This window comes from Rhipicephalus microplus, unplaced genomic scaffold (genome assembly GCF_043290135.1).
Source record: "Rhipicephalus microplus isolate Deutch F79 unplaced genomic scaffold, USDA_Rmic scaffold_41, whole genome shotgun sequence".
Taxonomy (NCBI): Eukaryota; Metazoa; Arthropoda; class Arachnida; order Ixodida; family Ixodidae; genus Rhipicephalus; species Rhipicephalus microplus.
This window is the reverse complement of record NW_027464614.1, coordinates 421,928-443,825: the sequence shown is the minus strand read 5'-3', so window position 1 is coordinate 443,825 and position 21,898 is coordinate 421,928. Positions and strand designations below refer to the sequence as shown.

The 21,898-nt window shown below is 46.0% G+C and overlaps 1 protein-coding gene across 1 annotated transcript; it reads left to right on the top strand.

Moving 5' to 3' along the window:
• Positions 1 to 4,713: 4,713 nt before the first annotated feature.
• Positions 4,714 to 21,662, top strand: LOC142786997 (uncharacterized). Its single transcript, XM_075884614.1, has 2 exons — positions 4,714 to 5,335; positions 18,362 to 21,662. Exons 1-2 carry the CDS (start codon positions 4,714 to 4,716, stop codon positions 18,574 to 18,576), a joined length of 837 nt encoding a protein of 278 aa, XP_075740729.1. The 3' UTR covers positions 18,577 to 21,662.
• The last annotated feature ends 236 nt before the right edge of the window (positions 21,663 to 21,898 follow it).

The following is a 21,898-nucleotide window of genomic DNA, read 5'->3' as shown; positions in this document are numbered from 1 at the left end:
GAGGCCTGAGCCCATTGTCGTCAGCCCGGAGCTCATCGTGGCGGCGAAGATAGGCGAGCGCTCGATGAGTGAGCGTACGGGAGGCCGACGGCAATGGCGGCCAATTTCCAGGCGGTCGCAAAGCACAGGTGAACTGCAGACGCCGAATCTGACCTTCGCGATGCATTTCGTGCGTTCGATATATAACACGACCGAGCCCGTTGCCGGTAAGTGCGATTCGTATCGCACACGCGACAAGTAGAGTACAATGAAGAATGATAACCTACTTGCCCTAAAATCCAGCGCTGTTTTCTGCCTTGAGTCGGTCTGAAGTATATATCCGATAGGCCTGTTGTCTTATCGGCCGCCATATTTGCTTTCCCAACTGTTGCTGTCATGTGTTAGTCGTGACTATCTTGAAGCCAGAGATATACAGAGCGGCGTGGTGACGTGTCGAGACTTGCTTCAGACTTCATGGGTGCAGCGAAACGCAAAAGCAGCAGCCCCGCCGCGGTGGTCTAGTGGCTAAGGTACTCGGCTGCTGACCCGCAGGGCGCGGGTTCGAATCCCGGCTGCGGCGGCTGCATTTCCGATGGAGGCGGAAACGTTGTAGGCCCGTGTACTCAGATTTGGGTGCACGTTAAAGAACCCCAGGTGGTCTAAATTTCCGGAGCCCTCCACTACGGCGTCTCTCATAATCATATTGTGGTTTTGGGACGTTAAACCCCACATATCAATCAATCATCAATCAACGCAAAAGCAGCAGCCCACGCTCATCCAAGCGTATACACAAGCGCCACGTCGTAATTCTTAGATCCCCGAATCCAGGCGGCCGTGATCAAGCACTCCGAGCGCGACGCAACGCGAACCGTCGCCGGCTACAGGGAAAGATTGAGTCAGCAGAAGAGGAGAATGAGGGCTGGTCACCTTGGATACGCTTTTCGCGCTGCTTGCTATCCCCGGGTGGTTCATCCCTTCGGAGTGTGTTTGGAGACTAAGTGGGTTCGCGCGGCACGCTCCCCTTTGTGGTTGCTCCTCAATAGTCTATCTGTTCATCGCGTGTGCCTATTGGGCTCCGTTACTCCTTTTTCGGGTAATTTTGCCTTAGAGTGTAGAGTAGCTCTAAAAGACACACGCACACAACGCCATGTATTGAGCAAATCATTAACTAGACTTGGCTATATACATATGGAGCAGGGAATGACCCACAACCCAATGAGCTTCGCATCACCACATAGTCCTCTTTAGCTGGAAATGGTGTAACTTTACTGCTGTTTACACCGTCCAAGCCTGGGCGTTGAAAGAGTTTAGCGAGGCGTTCTCCATGGGCGTTAAATACGCATCGTCTCTCCGCAGCCGACTCACTGGCTCAACGCTGATGCTTGGCTTCGACTTCGCCGTTGCATACGGGGGGGGGGGGGGGGGGGTTGCCGACGGTGCCGTTGCGTTTGGGCATGTTTAGCCCGCGTTTCATTTGTAGCGGTTTCCCGCTGACGCTGCCGTGAGAGATGTGAGGGTGAGATTGAGGAAAGAAAAAGACGCAAGCCGTGCGATGAGTGGAGTAGAAGCAGTGTTTACGCTACGGCTTGCACCCCACCTCCTCGCGCCGCAGGGATGGGGTCCTCCCAGCTTCTCGCGCTCACGCGAGAGAGAATAGTTCGCGCAATCGCAGGAAGGTGGTCAAGCCACATGCATGCCGGCTTGAACTACACCGTAAGCTGCTTCACATCTAAACAGTAGTGGGCATTTAGCTCAGATGCGCACCATCACGTGATTATGATCACGAGCACATGGCGTGCGCAAAACGTGAAGGGTATTAATTTAAGTATAAACTGTCATGGTTTTACATGGGGACAGAAAAGAAGAGACACAGACAAGCGGGGACCAGAAACCGAGTGTTATTTAACAGAGGATCTGCGCCCCCTTGTTTCAAGAAACAACAATCATCGGCAGACATCAGGACTAGCGCACTCACGAAATTATCGAAGTGCCATATTGCACGACAATGTACAATTTGCATCAGCATATCATCTGTCTGTTGAAAGACGAAAGTATTTTTGATAACAGCACGTGTAATAATTGTTTGTCAAAAAAGTTGGCATGCATTTTTATATTTTTTGTATGTTTGCCAGTATATATATATATATATATATATATATATATATGTGTGTGTGTGTGTGTGTGTGTGTGTGTGTGGTATGCGTTAGACAAAAATTCAATTGCTAACCAGCCTTGTTTCTGTCTTTTTTTTGTCTCCAGGTGTAGAGTATCGCGCTGTTCGTACTTCTGCGCCCTATGGCTTGGTCTCTCGAAAAATGCAGATAAGAACACAGCGCACTTAGTGTCTTATGTGCCTTCACAATTTGAAGGTACTTGGGGCACTATTCTTTGTGACGCTCATAAAAGCACGAAGTGAACGTCAGAAATCTCAGTTCACATGATTACTTGGGTTCTACCGAACGCAGATAGCGTAGAGATATGGAGTAACTGCTTTCAAAACAAGCAAGTCTCAAGAACGCGTAAAAGTAATTGCATGTGATATGCCGCTAAAAAGAGAACTTCTAGGTTGCCAGTCAGCCCTTGGCGCTATAAAGTTGCATCATGTAATACCTTGGAAGCCATTATTAGGAATCTCCGACGTCAGATGGGCCTGCTTTCCCGCCGATTTCACACCAGCCTTCGGAATCCTCATGATAGCGCAAAAAAACGGCAGTTCTCGCAACGAAAAACAAAACTTTCTGGATAGTTTTTCGTTTCTGTTTGCCTTTAAATTGCGTTTTATATCATTACACAGCAAGAATGTATAAACGTTACAATATTGCAAATATTGCGAATGTCAAGTGTTATAGTGCAAGAATTTGGGGCCTGCCATTTCAGTGTAGGCCACTCATTAACTCGCAGTAGCACGAAGGGGTGACAAGTTATGGGGATCCCTCCCGCAGTATCACAGTATCCTATAGAAGCACTTGTATATAGTTACCGTTATGTTCTTGAAAACTAAAGGAATGTGACTGATGGCATGCACCCGACATGGATTACGGGAAGAACGTCGGTGGCACTGATACTTGGCGAGTTGTTAAGATTTCATGGTTATGAAATGGCGAAATGAATGGCCCTTACCCACTGACAATAAAGAAGATAAAGACAGGCACTTCTCCTCACGTCTTCTTCATCGTCAGTGTATCGTGACCTTTTGTAGCACAGTTTTCTATCCATAAACGTCAGTACTAACATCGAATTCACGCTGCCTTATCTAATGTCTCTTGTTGACGGTACGTTTTACTAGAGAGTCTGTAAATGCCCAGGACAAGTGTATGCGACAACACCTCATTGCATTACTTGAGTACATTTGCTGGCTCTAGTTTGCAACAGCGAAACACCTGCTGACTGTAGATGTATACTTGTAAATGCGCAGGAATTGGTGCAGGCATGGTGTTCGTGCTGACTGGCACGTTTATCGAGCGTACATTCCCGGTCACGAAGCGCCGTCTGCTGATGCAGCTGAATATGGTCGCATTCTGTGCTGCGGGCTCCTTCTTCCCTCGCATACTGCTCTACCTTGCGCAGGAATTCGGCTTTTCCTGGATGATGCTCTTTCTTTCGGGAGTGATGCTCAACGTGCCTGTTCAGTGTGTGCTTTTCAGGTTTGTAGATTTACTCAATGTACGTGCTCCAAAATAGCAATTCCAGTGTATTGATATATTTTTTAAACATAAATCATGGCATAACCCTTTATACAATGCTTGCCCATTCATTCAAACCATACTTGAGTCGTCTTTATTGTCTCCTTTTATCACCTTGAGCCTCCTTCCTCCTCCCACATCTGTTGTTCACGTGTTGCCTTCCGCTATACTTCTGAAATCAGCCTGTCTTTTGAGCAAGCGATCTGGTCATGCGACCAGTTCATCATATTTCATAAGAACGTCGAAAACAAAAAGAAAGCATGACTAATTCCTATAACGCAGGAATCGCTATAACAAGAAAGGGAAAACTGCCTTCATAGAAGAAGTGCTTATTGTGTGGTGAATATGGGAGCTCGTGCAACGTTTGTAGGTGTATGGCAGCTATAGCATTGTTCAAAGTGGATGCGCGCACGTCAATGCTTAGTTTCACAATGACTACCACCCATGATCATGATTTAACCGTTGTGTAAAAACTTTTTAAGCTAACCTGGACACAGTGTATTGCGAATGAAGACAACATCAAAAAGCACATAATATTCACTGGTACTTGATACGCACTTCTTAAAAGCCGGTTGTCAAACGAGAAGAGAAAAGGCTTCACCTGCGCTCCTAAGTACTAGGGTGACCAACGCCTCTGATGATGCATACACTGTCACCATGCGTTTCAGCAATACGGGGGATAGAGGCTCGTGGCTTAAGCCGTGAACATGCGCAGGCAGCCCAGGCGCTCCCCGTCCCACTGGCCTATGTCTCGGTCTTCGAAGGCACGACATCCTCCCGTCAACATCATTGCTTTTCTGGGGCGCTTACTGGCACAGTTTTATTGTCGGGTGCGAAATGCCTTCGATTGATCGACAAGCCGTACCATGCGCGAGTAAATGAAAAATGGACTAATAAACTCTTGGAACACTGAAATGTTGGGAAAACGTTTCATGCTTTGCAAACTGACTTAGGTATACAGAGAACGAATAAACAACGTTGCCTGAGCACTCAACAAACTGCGTAAACGGCGTTTTATACTCCTGTTCATGATTATTTGCATACGACTTCAATGACTAATTTCTATCCCATTGCCTTTATTGATTTCAGGCCCAGACTTGACCCAGAAGAAAACAACAACGTCCTCCCGAATGCAACGGTGCAGAAAATATTCAGCGTCGAGCAGGGAACCGGCAAGCTGAGCCACTCCGAAAACGTCGGAGCACATGTACCTGAGTCGATGTTTACCAAGCCCTTATTTTACGTCACTGCACTGACGCACCTCATCTTTTTCTACGTCATAAATCTCTTTGCAAGCATATCTGTTGACACCATTCTAAGCAAAGGCATTCCCGTCATTCTTGCAATCACCATCGCACCTTCGGTGTCCGTGTTGGATTGTGTTGGTCGTGTCTTAATGCCCTTAGTTACTGAGAAGGGTCACGTGAAGAGATCGACGCTTGTGATGGTGGACTATTTTTTCATCGGCGTGGGATTCATTTTGATCTCCTTCATTCGAACGTATCCTGCGATGCTGGCCACTTGTCTTGGCTTTGGTGCCTTCAGTGGCCACGCAATCGCCATGCACAACTCCCTGATGTGCGATGTCGTTGGTGCAGGGCAACTAGACACGAGCAACAGGATAGTGACCTGCATCGCCACAGTGTCCTTCTTGACGAAGCCTCTTCTTTTTGGTGAGTCTCGCTTTGTTACCCTTTTCCTATATACGCCAGAGGTCACAAACTCGCCTCAGCAAGCGGGCCGCATGAAGTTCCGACATTTTTGCCCTTCATGTACCCCTTGACAGTGAAGAAGGTGGAAGAAGGAGGGCTTTTGTTCGTACAAAATTTCATCTAAAATTGCCACAAAAAGAGCGGATTTTTCCGTAATGCTTACATGTGTAATTTCTAAATAGAATTTGTATAGATATTGAGACAGTCGGTCGATTCAGTACTGGTATCCATAATGACAAATATTTGGGCGCCGATTGTGAAGCATAGCGATTTTGTTGACCAGTTATCTTTTAAAATTTCGGGGCAACATATGATGCCCCATGAAAAAGAAATACTTGAGACAAGTCATGCAAGTCTATCTCACAATTATAATTTTATGCAAAAATATATAAACCAGAAACAGTCATGTACGGGTCCCTTTATGCTATTGACAAGTACGCAGGCCTCGTGTTAGAGGCCCCTGCTATACCCACTAGGAGATAATACCAACACATTGAGATAGGAACAACCATTACAATATATATAACTATTCTTGTGTATACACAAGGTTGTAAACATGCAAAGATACGCACTAGTTATCTCTTAAGAGATTGCGGTTAGTCTTGGAATCTATCAGTTGCCACTCCACTGGTATTGAGCCATGGTTGCTTCGGGGACCCCATGTCGACTCACGGACGTATAGTGACGGACACCTTGCAGCTAGAAAAAAAAAAAGGTGGTGCAAGTTATAAATTGTCGCAACATATCGCGCAAACTAGTTGCCTCTTATTCCTCTCTGGAAGGAAGGTTCAAACTAAAGTGCCTCGGCGATTCAGTCTGAAGTAATGGTGTGTTGTACAGCCACATTCAACCTGTTTCTAGGTTTGCTCGTCAAATAGGCAAGCCTAGAGAACGTACACTCGCGTGTACATGTGACAGAAAAACACCAATAAAAGATTTACAGAAGGGGTGTGTAAATATGGGAAACATTAGATTAACGAGCCGAATAACGCTGTACTCGATTCAGTACTCAAATGGAATAGTAAATAATCGGAAATATTCAAAATACGGTATATCTTCTGAGTAATATCCATATAAACTGCAACGGCGAAAAATGTTCGAAAGAATAAGACATGTAAACAACCAGGGTAACTTTTCCCGTTTTCATCGTCAATTTACCCGCGTGTATGCAGCTTATATGATTATCGTGCTATCGATGTCATATTCATCTGCTTAAAAGATCAGTGCCACCAAAGCCGCAGGGTGAAGAAATCAGCTGTCTTCACTATGACATTCAGGAATATGCTCTCACATTAGTAATTCAGTATTTAAGTGTCAGTGTTATTTAGATTAGGGGGATGAATTGATTAAAGGGGATGAATTGCAACTCATGATTACGGAGTTAGACAAGGAGAGCAGAAAGGTGGGTCTTAAAATTAATCTGCAGAAAACGAAAGTAATGTACAACAACCTTGGAAAGTAGCAGCGCTTTGTGATAGGTAATAGTGCACTTGAAGTTGTAAAAGACTATGTCTACTTAGGGCAGGTAATAACCGCAGAGCCTAACCACGAGATTGAAGTAACTAGAAGAATAAGAATGGGGTGGAGCACATTCTGCAGGCACTCTCAAATTATGACAAGTAGATTGCCACTGTCCCTCAAGAGGAAGGTATATAACAGCTGTATCTTGCCGGTACTTAGTTACGGAGCAGAAACCTGGAGACTCATAAAGAGGGTTCAACTTAAATTGAGGACGACGCAGCGAGCAATGGAAAGAAAAATGGTAGGTGTAACCTTAAGAGACAAGAAGAGAGCAGAGTGGATTAGGGGACAAACGGGAGTTAAGGATATCATAGCTGCAATAAAGAAGAGGAAATGGACATGGGCCGGGCATGTAGCACGTAGACAGGATAACCGCTGGTCATTAAGGGTCACCAACTGGATTCCCAGAGAAGGGAAGCGGGGTAGGGGGAGACAGAAGGTTAGGTGGGCAGATGAGATTAAGAAGTTTGCGGGTATAAATTGGCAACAGCAAGCATAGGACCGGGTTAACTGGCGGAACATGGGAGAGGCCTTTGTCCTGCAGTGGACGTAAACAGGCTGATGATGATGATGATGTTATTTAGAAGCTGTTGACAAAGTATACTGCCTCGAGTACCGTAGTCACTATCATATTGCAGCCTGCTGTTAAAAAAAAAAACATTTCGAATGTTCTAGTTCCTGTTCAGTTTAAGTAATTGTAGTACTTTATTTCTATTAAATTAGTCGTAATGTTCCTTTGTTGGAGCTTTTCAGTATTCTGTTTTCAAATAAATAGCTGTGCGATTCTTGGGCTCCTCTTTAAATTGCCACATTATCGATCCAGCACTGCTTTGAAAATGGCTACTTTACTAGTAAAAAACTATACGAATAATTTTTATGCGTATTGATATTTAAGTCGGTGTCAGTACTATACGATTCGTATTAGATTCGGTGCTGAAATTCACTATTCTCACCATTATGTTTACAACCATTTCGATACAGAGAAAGGATAAGCCCGCTACACCGCAAAGCAAAACTATTAAGCAGTAAAGTTCACCAATTTTCAAAAGGGGCCACTGTTATGATATATTTTGTACCTCCGAAAAACACTTATTTTGATAGGGAATACTTGAACCCCTCGACTGATTTTTGCCTTCGCCGTCATGTTTCGTAAAAATTCTAAATTAATAACACCCCCCCCCCCCGTGCATGGCTTGTTGAACCCGCGACTAAATACAAGCAAGCAGGGGCGATGAAAGTGGCCGAAGCGGAGGTGAAACACCCATCTCCTTCGCACGGAAGGCGCATGCAATAACATCATCTCGCGTGCGAGGCCTCCTGTTAATTTATGCTAAAGCGAAGACGAAACGACCAGCCCGCCTTGAAAGAAGCGCGCGAAGAAGCGTTGAGCAGGGGGAGGATGTGTCGCTCGAGCACAAACTGGGAAATTTAATTGTAAGGGCACCGTCGCGATCAATGGCGTGTGCGCTATCTCAGTAGGCATCAGCAGACGGCTCGTATACCTTTCTACGCTGCGCTGTGAGTTAGCAGAGATGGTGCAATAACCATTTCACTCCCCGGTGCGACGTTAAACTCCAACCGCGGCGTTTTTTTTTCAGGAGTGGAGCGAGACAAGATTTAGAAGAGATAACTCTCAGCGTTACTTTGTATGAAAATAATATTTGTTGCTATCGCACTGAGTGCTTCGATCTAGCGGTGAAAGCATGATGCTATTATTTCGAAGACGGTATTCACGTACCCAAAATGACGTCGTGGACCCGCGACTCCCATATCAAAACCACAGCAGTAGATCGAATCCGCGAATATTGTTAGCTATGATTGCACTGTGACTACATATCATGCGCAAGTCGTCTGCTGCCCAAGTTCATCAAGCTCGTAGTTGGTTACTGGATTTACATAAATGTGTCTAAGAAAGCCCTTAAAGTGGCGTCTGTATTTCTGCAATGACAGCGCGTATATGCACCATGATAGGCGGAGAGCTAAGCCCATATTTAATAGCGCTTATGTCATTCAATAACGCGAACCGAGAATGACTATTTGATCAACGACTCATGATAAGTGATCTTACTGAGACATATAATATTTTTTTGTAGACTATAGCATTTGCTGTAGTGTTATGGAAGGCCGAGAGCATCGCAAATGGTTCAAACGGTGTGCTCTGAAATGTAAGGACTACGACCGACATGAAACTATGTCAAAAGCATGGACGGGGGAATGCTGTCGACATACAAAGACGACTTGCTTCCCATGTCGTTACATGCTACGGGATTATAATGCAGTGCACTAAAGAAGAATTTAAAAGGCATATGCAATGCACCCACGCAATACCTCCCGACGGAAACAGAAACTGATATAGGCGAAACTTGCAGCGAGCTAGCCCCGCAAACATCAACCTCAAGAACGAGATAATTGAGGGATTGTGAAGACTAATCTGGTTGCTTCTAGATTGTTGCTAGGCAATTCTAGGTGATACAATGTTGTTTCAACGTTGACTGTAAGCGGAGAGAGGTGCGGGACTACATACAAACACAGACACGACATGAGAACGTTCTATTCGGCTTAAGCCTTTCGTCGCTTTGGGTTTTGCAGCAGTCGTTGCCTTTGTCATTTTCTAGTGTTCTCATTGCACATATTCCAACCTTTCGGCTCCCGGCTTGGCTTTGTAGCCATTGGTTGGGCTCACAGTTGCCTTTGTTTTTCAGTGAAAGTTGGTTTGCCCAATTTCTGTGCCACCTGCTAGTTTTAAATGACGAAAGCTTTCCGACAGTCTTTCGGACAGTGAGTGAGTCCACATTATTTTTTCCACAACAGGCGCGATTTGACCCGACGTCAGCTGGCTAGGCCCACTCGGGGACGGTCAGGTTAAACCTGACAGCTCTCACGTGGGCCCTCTGGACGGCCAGGATTAGAGAAGTGAGGTCCTGGGCCTTAAGCAAGCTTGTTCATTTCTTCTTGGTGGAAAGGAGACCAGCAAAGGCACAGTGCCACAGCACATGCTCGAAGTCCGCTTAACCACCACACAAAGGGCAATCCGGGCTTGAGGACCGTCTGAGGTACATTGTATGCAGTGCCATCTGTGAGCGACAGCTTAGGCCCTGCACAGCAAAGAATGTGGCAGGGTCAGCTCTGCTCTTGAAAACTAGTGGTGCTTGCATATCTCATTGCACGTGTGGAGAGTCTCGGTTCACCCAGGAGATGTCGAATCACCTGGCACACGGTCAGTGAAAGTTTGTGCAGCCGAGTGCACCTCTGCGTTTGAATTGGTCAAGGCTTCCTCTATGGTTCAAAAATGTTTAGAAAACCAGACCAATGAGTGAGGTTTGAGGTATTTGGCTTTGTTAAGGACCTGTAGATCCTGGGGAACCATTATACGTATTAGAAGTACCTTGATAACAGCTTTGGAGTCTGAATAAATTGCGTCGTACACAATATCCGTCAATCCTGGAACAATCACAACCGGCTCAGACACACCGGAGCTGAAAGTGCGGATGATAGCGCAGCTGATATCATTAGAATCACAGTCAATGACCACTGAATACAAGGTTTTTTTTTAGCATGTGAAGCAGCATCTACTAAGCAGGCTCGTTCCTTCTCCAAGTGGGCACTGGCGAGCTTTACCCCTGTCTCGCCTTCATGCTTCATTGTAGGTTGGATGCACACTGTGCGGCATCTGCTTTACGAAAAGTTTGGACCTTAATTTGTTCGACAGCTTCACGGCATCAGGACATTCGACCGCGGAGTAGCGTCCCGGCATGCTGAGTTTAGCTCTACCCGCTGGTGTGCCGCACATTCTAAGAAACTGTGAAAACTCTTGTGCCTCGACTATTTCTTCGAATGGGTTGTGGATTCACCGTTTGAGGAGGTTTTTCATGTGTGTTACAACTATAATGTGAAGGGCTGACTTGAAATATCTTCTGATTAAGGCTTTGATCTTGTTGCGCTCCGACACGAGCCAGTTATGCATAGCCACCGTATAAGTCAAGGGGCACATAACAAATGCATGGATAACGCGAATCAGATTGTCTTGCCTGATTCCACCGTGACTGTTAACGATTCTTCGAATCAGCCCGAGAACGCTGTCTATTTTGGAAGAAATGCGTTTCATCACGGCTCCATTGAATTCGTTGGCCTTGATGAACCTTCCGAAGACTTTGATAGTGTCCGCGCCCGGAACTGTGGAGCTTTTACTGGCGAATAAGCTAACGCGCATGTCCGTTGCTTGCTTTCAGGAATGGGGAAAGCCATCTTTGCGCCTCTTATTAAAGAGTAAGAGCTCGGACTTAGCGAGCGAGCACGGTAATCTGGTAGGTAGAGATAGCACTCAGGCACATTGATGGCTTATTGCGTAGCGCTCTCTACATGACCTTCACATTCCATGAAGCACCAGAAGAGACTACCGTCCTCAGAGATCGCGTGATTAGGATTGTGTACCTTGTGCGAAGGCATTGACAAGTTAATCATACAAATATTTAAGAGCATCGGGAAAATCGTCAGTACCTGAGGTGTCCCTTTTCACCTAAGAACAATTTTTTAGTCGAAAACTTGCCAATCTCTGGTCTTGCTGACTCCAAAAAAAAGAAGGAGCGCACAGAACTGTACGCCCGCTTGCCGACGTGCAACTCAAGCAAGCTCTTCAGAATAAATGCATGTGATGCGTTCTCAAAAGCCCTTTCCAATTCTAAGCCGAGAATCACCTTGGTGTCGGTGCAAAGACGAATTCAATGACCTGGCGCTTGATCAGCATCATGGCGTCCTGAGTCGAAGCTCCGACTGAAAGCCAGTCATGTTGTTTTCCGAAGGCCGCAATACATAGACGGACGGATGGATGGATGGATATGGCTGTACCCGTTAGATCGGGCGCTGGCTAACGCCACCAAGCCGTATATTGACCCTTTTCGAAAACATTGCCCGCAGCTTCCCTCGGGGGAACACTGAGGAGGATGCGGAGCATATAATTGGTTAACGGGGTGTTAAAGTGCGACTTACTTGGGTCGATGGCTAAATTGGTTAACGTGGTTGTGAAATGGGGTGTTAAATTGCGACTTACTTGGGTCGATGGCTAAATTGGTTAACGTGGTTGTAGGAGGGGGTGTTAAATGAGTGAACACGTACACACGTATGCGAAAGGGCGGCGCTGGTCGAAGGGACGTCGATCATTGTGTTTGTGGATTCGTTGGAATTCATTTCACCGCGACCTTGGACGTCGACACGCCGTACAAACCAACCGACGAGCGGCAACTGAGCGAGCGAGCGCCGACCTTGAGTATATATACAGCGCGACGGCGCATGCACTGTCAGCTGTCGAATGTTCGAGAAGGGGGAGAAGCGCAACGACGCATGCGCGCGCGTCAGCTGCCAATGTTCTCGAAGCGCGACGGCGCATGCGCGCGCGTCAGCTGCCGATGTTCTCGAAGCGTGACGGCGCATGCGCGCTACATTATACAGCTAGCGAATGTTCGTGAAGAGGAGAAGCGCACGCGGTGTGTATAGGAGGAAGGGTGCACAGATGGTGGAGGAGTGAAGCGCGCGCGGTGTGTAGAGGAGGAAGGGATGCACAGATGGTGGAAGAAGGAGGAGGAAGCTTGCGGACGGCGCCGCACTACAAGCCTCGAGTATTAGATGCTCCGCATCCAAAAGGGTGCCACGAGCGCCGCGGACGTGAACTACAATCTGCCGCCTTTGTGAGGGCACCGCAACATACGACGCAGGCTGTGTGTCCCAGCGACGCTGATGCGCGTTTCTTGCAGCGCACTCAGACACCTCTTGCGTTCCTGCAGGACGCGAACCGCGTCGGGAGGGCACGCCGATAAGAATCTCTTGCAGGCCGGATCCATGCATTGCCAGTCATAACAAGCCAAACTTCTCGTCAAACCAGGTGAAGGGTAAAAATATTGCTCATTGAGCAGCGGAAGCAGCTCAGAAAGCTTATAGGAGAGTACCAGGAGCTCGTTCAAGCTAGAAAGTGGTGCGATTGCAGCGGATGATACGGAGAACTAGCCGCCAACACAAACACCACAGCACTAACGCATTTGACGGCTTGTTTTCTATGCCCTCATGATGGCGCTAGCTATTCCAGGCTCCTTTGCGAAGCGAAACTGACGAAAAACTTACCGTCAGGTGGCGTATTCATGAAAAGTACGATTGATTTGTGGGATTTAACGTCCCAAAACCACTATTCGATTATGAGAGACGCCGTAGTGGAGGGCTCCGGAAATTTTGACCACCTGGGGTTATTTAACGTGCACCGAAATCTGAGTACACGGGCCTACAACATTTCCGCCTCCATCGGAAATGCAGCCGCCACAGCCGGGATTTGATCCCGTGACCTGCGGGTCAGCAGCCGAATACATTAGCCACTAGACCACCGTGGCGGGGCTTCATGAAAAGGGTCTATACGGCACATACTTGTTTGCTGGTTTAAGTGTAGCCTCCTTCATTTTGAGTGGACCAGTGGTGTTCAGTGTTTTCTGAATTTTACAGAATTTTCGTGGCGCATGCTAGTTTATGATGATGATGATAGATTTTTGCTATGGTGTGTACAGAGAATGATTTGCTAAACAACTTGGGTATATTGAAGAGTCGAAAGACTAATGATATCAACTTGTTTATTGCCCAGATAGCGAATTTCAACGCAGATAAATTAACAAATGTAGTATAGAATCACAAAAAAGTGCAAAAAACGTTAGCATAATTTCGAAAAACATTATGCGTAAGAGTGACAATGGAGCAATCGTAAGAAAAAGTTGCACTAAAGCATAATACTATATTCACAGCAAAGTTACACTTACTGTATGAATACTGCTCGTCATTATTCAGTTTGCTATTCGTAAGAGCAGGCAGTCTACTAATACGAATAAATGGACTGCTTTGTACGCAATTATGCTGATGCTGGACCACCCAACTGTTGCATCTCCAAAATATGAAGATTTAGGTGAAGTGCTGGCAATAATATGAATCCGATGCTTTCATGTGATAGAGCTATCCTTCTCTGTATAACATCTTTGTTGTATAATGTGTTGAAAAATATCAAAGTCTAAACTCATAGAGGGCAAATTGACATCGTCAGTCTCTGTTTTTCTTGATATCACGTTCGTTTCACTCTTTCAGTTGACGCACTGTGGGGAAAGTAAGCGTTCACAACTGGCTCATCTCCAGAAAAAACTCTGGCTGCTGTACACACTTTTTTACTTCTGGTAGTGTTCTGTTCTAACTCCTGCGCCAGACCCCCTACATTAATTTTTGGCCATCCAACCAGAACAATATGCTTGTTATAGGTGCTCGTAATGGTTATTGTTCATCGCTGTTACATGCGTCGCAATTAATCAATGTGAGTGAAGACGCCTTCAAATATTACGTGTCGATTTATGCGGAAATAGTATGATATATATATATATATATATATATATTGTAATGACGAAAACCGAAACTGGAACTCTCTCTGGCACAGACTCGCTGGCGAGAGAGGAAGACGAAGTTAGAATAAGAACAGCCGGCCTGCAGAAAAGGCGTTGTCTCTTATTTCTCGTCGTTACAATGGCGCAGCCGACAGGATGAAGACGTCTTACGTCCCGGCTTCGTCACCCAGGATACCCGCCGACGTGTAGCCGCGGTAAGCGTCGCTTGAGGACGGCGTCAAGGCCTCCTCGGCGGCTCCAGCACCCGTTCCCGGTACCAGTTCACGATAAGGAACGCCGTCACGCTTCTTCGCTGATGGAACCCGCAAGGCGTCCGTCGCGGCCAGCATCGATCCCAGCACCGACGGATGGCGTCCAGGCCTCCGTTGTGGTTTCGGAGAACTTGCCCAGGGGCGCGACACGTCACGGCAACCATGCGCACGGGCCTCTCTCACCTAGGGATGGCGTGCATGCCTCCTCCATACCTGGCAACCTGTCGGCGCTTCAAGCACCCACCGTGTACGGCGTCGAGGCCTACCCGGCGGCGCAACACCGCTTCATCTACGCCACAGTACCAGGTCACAACTCATCACACGGGTTCCGCTTGTCTGGGAACGTCGTTGACGCTTCCAGCGCCCTGGAACCCATGTCCACGAATCCGACCACAGCTGGATTTCCAAGGGACGCCGTCCACGCGTCCTTGGTCAGGAATTGTACCACCTCGAGTACCGCAGTCACTGTATCCTCCGCAGAGGCGGGCCTTGGCTCTTCGTGCGGATCACACGACAGCGCAGCGGAGCTGCAGCATACCATCGCGCAACTCCGCGTCACGACCAACGCCCTCATAGCGTCGAGCTCCAAGCTATGTCCTGCCATCTTGCCAACATTGTGCGCACTCAATGCCATGTTGGCTGCGGCCGCCGCGCAAAACTTCGAGGTAAGCTCGCCCGAGAACCGTCGCAATCTCCGGCGTTCTCTCGCGGAGGTATCAGAGCAAGTGAACTGCTTGGCGGGGGCACATTTCGGAGTTCTGCCCGCCGTCCCGCCATCGCCGATTTCCTTCGCGCTACCGGAATTTCGCGGCTTCCAGGACGACGCCGAGGAATGGGTGGCAACCGTCAACGCTCTCGGAACGACTGAAGAGCAGAAGTGGGACATGGCCATAGATCGCCTGCGGGATGCTGCCGCAGCATGGCACAGGTACGAAGGCGTCGGGCAGCAGTCCTGGGCAGAATGGAGTGCAGCCCTGATTGCCGCTTTCGGACGGATTTCCTGTGACTCCAGCAAGTCCAGCTCGATCTTCCCCGAGGCCGAGGATGGAGCCCAGGCAGCGCCCCGCCTCGAGGCTGCAATCGTTCGTTGCAGCTCGTCAACGGAATGCTGCCAGGAGTTCCCTGCTGCTAACCCTGACCGAAGTGGCTGGAATCCTACACTACAGGTCCCGGACTCTGTATCGGTATTCGACCTGAAAATACCGCCACCAGACCTTCGTCCGGAGATACGGCCCTCGCGCTCGTCGTCTGAGGACATCGAGGCACTCAATCCTATTGTATTAGACACAACTGAACCCTACCAGACCACGATCATGCTCAGCCACGCAGACACTCGGCTACCAAGGAACGTTTCCTTCGAGAAAGCCCAGATACCTAGCTACGCTGAGGCCACTGCCATCGAGAACTTGCCGAGGACCAGCCCTCCTGCTGTTTCCTCCCAGTATACGATGTTCGCACATGACAGTTCGCCAGAAGCCACCGGCTCGACTACGTCTGGGAGTTCTGCTGTGGTATTTATGCCCAACCATGAGCTGCGTCCCATCTCATTTCAAGAAATGGCCCAAACGTCATCATGGCTGCCTCGCAGAGCATCCCGCTGCAGTTCAGTCCACCAGCGACGGTGGGACAAGCACCAGCGTTTCCAGGTTACTCTGCGACCTTGCCGGAACAGTCAGGGCCGTCCACCTGAACTGCATTCTACGAGTTGTCAGGAAACGTTGCACCATGGTCGAGACCGACCACGACGATGTAGCCAACCTCGCCCACCTGAAGCACTGTAAACTGCTGCAGCTAGCCTTACCTACCAGAACATTGTCGTTTGGCCCAACGACAATGCTAGCAGTCATGGCCGAGTGTAATGACGAAAACCGAAACTGGAACTCTCTCTGGCACAGACTCGCTGGCGAGAGAGGAAGACGAAGTTAGAATAAGAACAGCCGGCCTGCAGAAAAGGCGTTGTCTCTTATTTCTCGTCGTTACAATATATATATATTTAGGGAAACAAGTGTATACTTAAGGGCTCGTTTTTTTGTGTTTCTACACAATATTAATGAGATCAAACAAACAATAATGCCAAGAAAGGTATAGGGGAAGTTATTAGGCCAATTGTGATGTAAGTGAGAAGAAAGAAAATTGGGTGAAAAGATAAGTTGCAGTGGGCAGGATTCGAACCTGCGACTTTCGAATAACGCGTTCAATGCTCTACCACTAAGCTACTGCGACAGCTATCCCCCAGCCACTTTATTGGGTATCTATGTCAATTTAAACGTGGGAGTGTCAGTCAGCGCCAATAGTAGCCATCGCGGTAAGTGTGGCACGCTCTTTATGAGCCTGTTTGGCGTCACGTAGCACGTGAACTTAATAACTGGCAGCTGACCAATAGTCCCCCGTATACAACATAAAGGCACCAAGTCTGCCAGCACGAGACCCTCGTTAATGAAAAAAGGAAAGAAGTGTATACTTAAGGGCTCGTTTTTCGTGTTTTTACACAATAATAATGAGATATAACAGACAATAATGCCAAAGAAGGTATAGGGGAAGTTATTAGGCAAATTTTATTGTAAATTAGAAGGAAGAAAAGTGGGTGAAAAGATAACTTACCGCGTGGAGGTTCGGATAAATGGTTTTCCATCAATCCATCCTTTAGCAACCCTAGTTACATCCCGACTGAACGGGTTTCCATCGAAATCTCGCTTTAATTACGCATATCGACAGCGGTGCTGTAATGTAGTTCTCCTTTTGGGCGTATTGGGTTGGTGCGTGTCTCTTCATAGCGTCCCATCGAATTTTTCTACCATTCCTAAACGAATATTCTAAAGTGTAACTTGCACAACATTTAGCAGGGCCAGCAGCCTGTTGGCGTCACTAGTACATAAATTTTACTCAGATTGTAGTGACATTGATTTATTCTAAACTACCTAGGGTGAGCTGATATGATTTACCCTTTTCAGCGTTTTAACTTACTCACACTTATAGAAACATAGGTTCCACAATTGGAATCATCTAATTGATTCAGTCATGGGGCGCAGATTTGAAATGTTCTCAAGATGTTTCTGTGTAACAGCATTTTCATGCCTGAATGAATTGACTGGACGGCATTTTCTTCTAACGACGCCGCTAGTGGTACATGAATTTTATTTGTCCAATTCAATGCTACTTCTAGTCAGGGTTGTTCACGTTCTTCGTGTATTGTCCATTTCAACACATTTTCATTGCTTCTCACATGTATATATATATTAGGTCAACTGCTAAATGGTACTGCGTAATAGTTTTCTTGCGATGTCCTCTTTTTTGCTCACTTATCTGGTGAATTCCCACATTTTATGACTCCTCCAATATTGTTATGATGGTTTCATAACTGCCATTTACGTTATTAAAATGCCTGTAAATTTATGGGCTTGTTTTCAACGTTAAACACAATTAGAAAGAGAACATAGAGAAAACGATGTGAAAGTAGCTATATGGGATGATATTAGAAGTAACTGTATACAAGTAATTGTTGAAAAATAAAAGTGTACAAAAAGATAACTTGCCACGAGCAGGGACGGAACCTCTGACCTTCGTCGAATACTGTGCACCATTGAGATACAACAGTTGTCATTCCTTCGTCCACTTTGTACTGTATGTGAGTGCACTCTAACAACAATCAGCGCCACCATTAGCCCTTAAAGTGGCTGTTCCACACTTACCCTAGAGTTTTCATTAACATTGTAATTTATTTTGTCGTTCTGTAGCACTTTACTAGAGGACTTCATGGGTATTCGACTATAGATGCATCTTCTTTTTTTTTTCTCTTGCAGGTTTCTTCAGGGACATGCAGGGATCCTATGACAACTTATACCGCATCATGAGTGGCCTCATGTTTCTCAACGCTTTAGTTTGGCTAGTCGTAAATCTTACAGACAGGTTCCGCAAAAAGCGAACGTGGACAACGAGAGATTCTCAACTCCAGTTGTGTGACCTTCCCACGCTCACCGGTTACCAAGTGATGGATTTGACTTCGCTGATGGCTTGAGAACACTCTCACTGAAGAAAAAGTGTGTCTCAGCTAGTCGACTGGGAGTAACGATGTTGTTGTTGCAGAGCGCGAAATTTGATAGAAATCATGGTAAATTTCACGTTCCATGTTTCTCCGTGTCGCGAAGCTTAAAAGAACACCGTTTATGATAGGCAACAATATTGCATTTACATATTGGTATTGTTCGTGCGTTGAAGTTCTGTATGTATAAGGTATTATATGGCAGCTATTGATGTGCCAAAACCCAAGGATCACAAACTTGTGCCTGTTGATCTACATATAGAAAATGTGGGTTTTCGGAGCGGAAAATCGTGTTTCAGCCTGTAAAGCACGACATGGTTTTTCTGTCTACATTTGCGAGTGAGTGTACAGGTACTTGAATATTCTTGATTTCGTTGTTTGATGCTTTGTCTCAGCAAATTTTCTACCTGTATTATTTTAGCATGAACTATGGGTTACTACTTTACGTCTCGGGTACTTTTGCTAGATTTATATATAAGTGGTTATAACAGAAGAAAAGAAAAGAAAGGTGCCGACCCGTAACTGTCTCTCCTTACAAGGACACCTCAACAGGTCAGCACAGGAATGGGATATGGGGAATAAAAGATATAGGGAGGGAAAGATTGGAAAAGAGAGAAAAAAAAGAAAGGCGAGGGTCATTCGTTCTGCTTTCGCAACGGACTCACAAGCCCTCACGTGCCATGCACAGCTGACTAGGAAGGCTCCCAAGGGCCGGAGAGGTATCGTCATCGAGAGGAGGACAACGGTTTGATTGGCGCGTCGTACAAAGCGCGTGAAGCACTCGCCGAAGCGCGTAATCTCTGTACGGAAAACACTGTACGGAAAACCATAGCACTCACTAATACGAGTCCAGTGGACATCGATGGGGAGGCACTAATGTTCTTTCAGCTCACAAGCGCTCAAATAGCGCAGAAGTCCCCAGGAAGGTGATGAGGGCAGCTTGCGCGCGCTTCACCAGGCATGCGTGCGCACGGGGAAAAAGAATCACATCAACAGTGCTGGTGCAGAGTCCCAGTTTGCTGTAAGCGTCGAATAGTGATCTGCGCGCGTCCGAATACTCCTCACACTGGAAGATAATGTGATGGAGTGTTTCGGGCTGTTTTTGCTTTCGGTATGTTTGAGCGTAGTGCCTAGTGTTGCTACTCCCGTTCATGGCTGGTAATATTTGGAACCGCGACGGTTCTCACATCATGATGCCAAAGTTTATACTCCTGCATCGTGCAGCGAAAATGTTGAATATCAATTTTGTGTAGCGGAAAAAGTTTGGTTTCGTTATGTGCAATATTTAGTGCACGACCATGTTTCCAGATACGCTTGACGTTGAATATAAATATTATCAACAAAATTATGCGAACAAGCTGAATCGATCACCGTTCTAAAAGCTGTTTCGATAAATAGGTCTTATACGACTTTGCACCATCGTCATTGTCTTGTGCCCCGAACGTTTTGTCTCCTACAAGTCCCCGTAGACTCGTCGTAGATCAGTGAAGGCACTGCCGTCTACTCTGTGATAACTGTTCAGACATTGATGTCCTGTCAATGTCGCTTCAGTGCTTACTTTAAGCAATGTTGCACTTATTGTTTGTGTGTTCTTGACTTATTAGAGATTGAAAACAATTTGTCAACGCGTGATTACAGTTTGGCCACGTGCTTACAAAAATCCTGAGCGACGACGCTTACTAATATGATTCCGACGTGGAGATGGTTCAGACGAGCCTTTAATTTTGTGTCAATGTGCATAAAGGCCTTCTGAGGTAATTATGTCTTGTACACCGATATTCGGAGTATGTATTTAGTGTGGACTGGGCATGTAGGGTATAAACTCTGCTGTTAAAAATCTATTTTAGTGTGTTATTTGTGAGCACTTGCCATTTTATTTTCGCACCATAATAGTGCAGTTATGTCACCCGTTATAGTGATTTCAGAGAACGTTAATTCTTTCGCCATTCTGTTATCGCACGTCACAAGCATAGCGTATATATCCAGTGTCATCTTTCGTTTCAGCGTAGGCTGTACAGGTCGAGACATTTGTGGTGTCAAAACGGACAAACACACAGTAATTCGAATGTTTACTCTAGCACGGCTGAGTGCACATCAGCTATACCCATTGATATAATATGTGACACTGCTATTAGCTCAAAAATGACCGGCTCCTGCTTCCTCTAAAACATCAAAATATCACGTTGTCTGGCTATTTGCACCTTTGTAGCTCATCCGCCGCTTAACATGTGCGTTGTTAGAACCCTTATCAGCATCCCGGTTGAAATCTACTAATCAATATATTCAGAAGTGACGACGTTGACGTTGTGAAGGTTGAAAGAGAGGTGCTATTCTGAGAACCTGATCAGGACAACCACAACTCAACACTTCATCAGAACACTCAACAGAACAATGTGTTAAGGATAGAACCCTGAACAGACGTTCAAGACTGTTATAAGCAATACGTTAACCGGTGAAATAATCTTGTGCATGTTCCCCAGAGGCTAGGATATATCTAACGATTATATGCGAATTGTTTCAATGAGTGAATTATTTCCTAAGTGTGCGACTCACATTTTCGCGAAGTTTGATGATTATCTTGTGCTCTAAGACGCTCGACAGTATATATTATGGGTGCAAAGTGCTACACACTTGTTGATTTACTCCGCTGTAGAGCGTTTGTTTGTGTATGTTTGTTATTTTAGCGCAATTTAGTTCTCCTGAAAAACGTGTAAACCTTTTAATTTCGAGTACCTTTGCGTTTTACTACTACATTTATGTTATTTTTAACGGGTCGCTGTTACTTCAAATTGCCCCAAATTTGGTTTCCATTCAGAGAAACTCGTAGAACATAGGCCTATTTTGGTTGTGCTCGCAGCCATGCTAGTCACTTTCTTGCCTAAAATAGAACATTTCGATGGAATACTTTTGTCGCAAGCCAAGGAAATATCCGGCTGTCGAGATTGAAAACCTCGTTTTATAAATTGTACCTGCATTGTATTTACGTGCACTGGTTTATTCAATGTGAGTTAATGTATGTGATTGTCTATGTTACCTCTAATAAAAAGTTTTAGGACCTTTTATTCATTTCTTGCGAAAAGACGGCTTTGACATGGTGCAAGTTGTGTTTCGAGGTGTCCCTTTTAACCTAAAGTATTCAACAGGTGCTTGGATTCACAACCTTAGTTTTATTTTTACTTGAAAATGCCTGTTCAATTTGTAATCATGGCTTTAATGCATTGTGAATATCAAGTAATTTACTCATTAATATTTCTTGATCACTTGCATTAGAGCTTATACTATGCCACCTCTCAGTAGC

What these genes read in the sequence shown, in the direction of transcription:
- LOC142786997 (XM_075884614.1), top strand. Translation starts at nt 4,714, where the DNA reads ATGACTAATTTCTATCCCATTGCCTTTATTGATTTCAGGCCCAGACTT. An exon ending in GACGAAGCCTCTTCTTTTTG is followed by an intron (nt 5,336 to 18,361) that starts GTGAGTCTCGCT and finishes TTTCTCTTGCAG; the next exon opens with GTTTCTTCAGGGACATGCAG.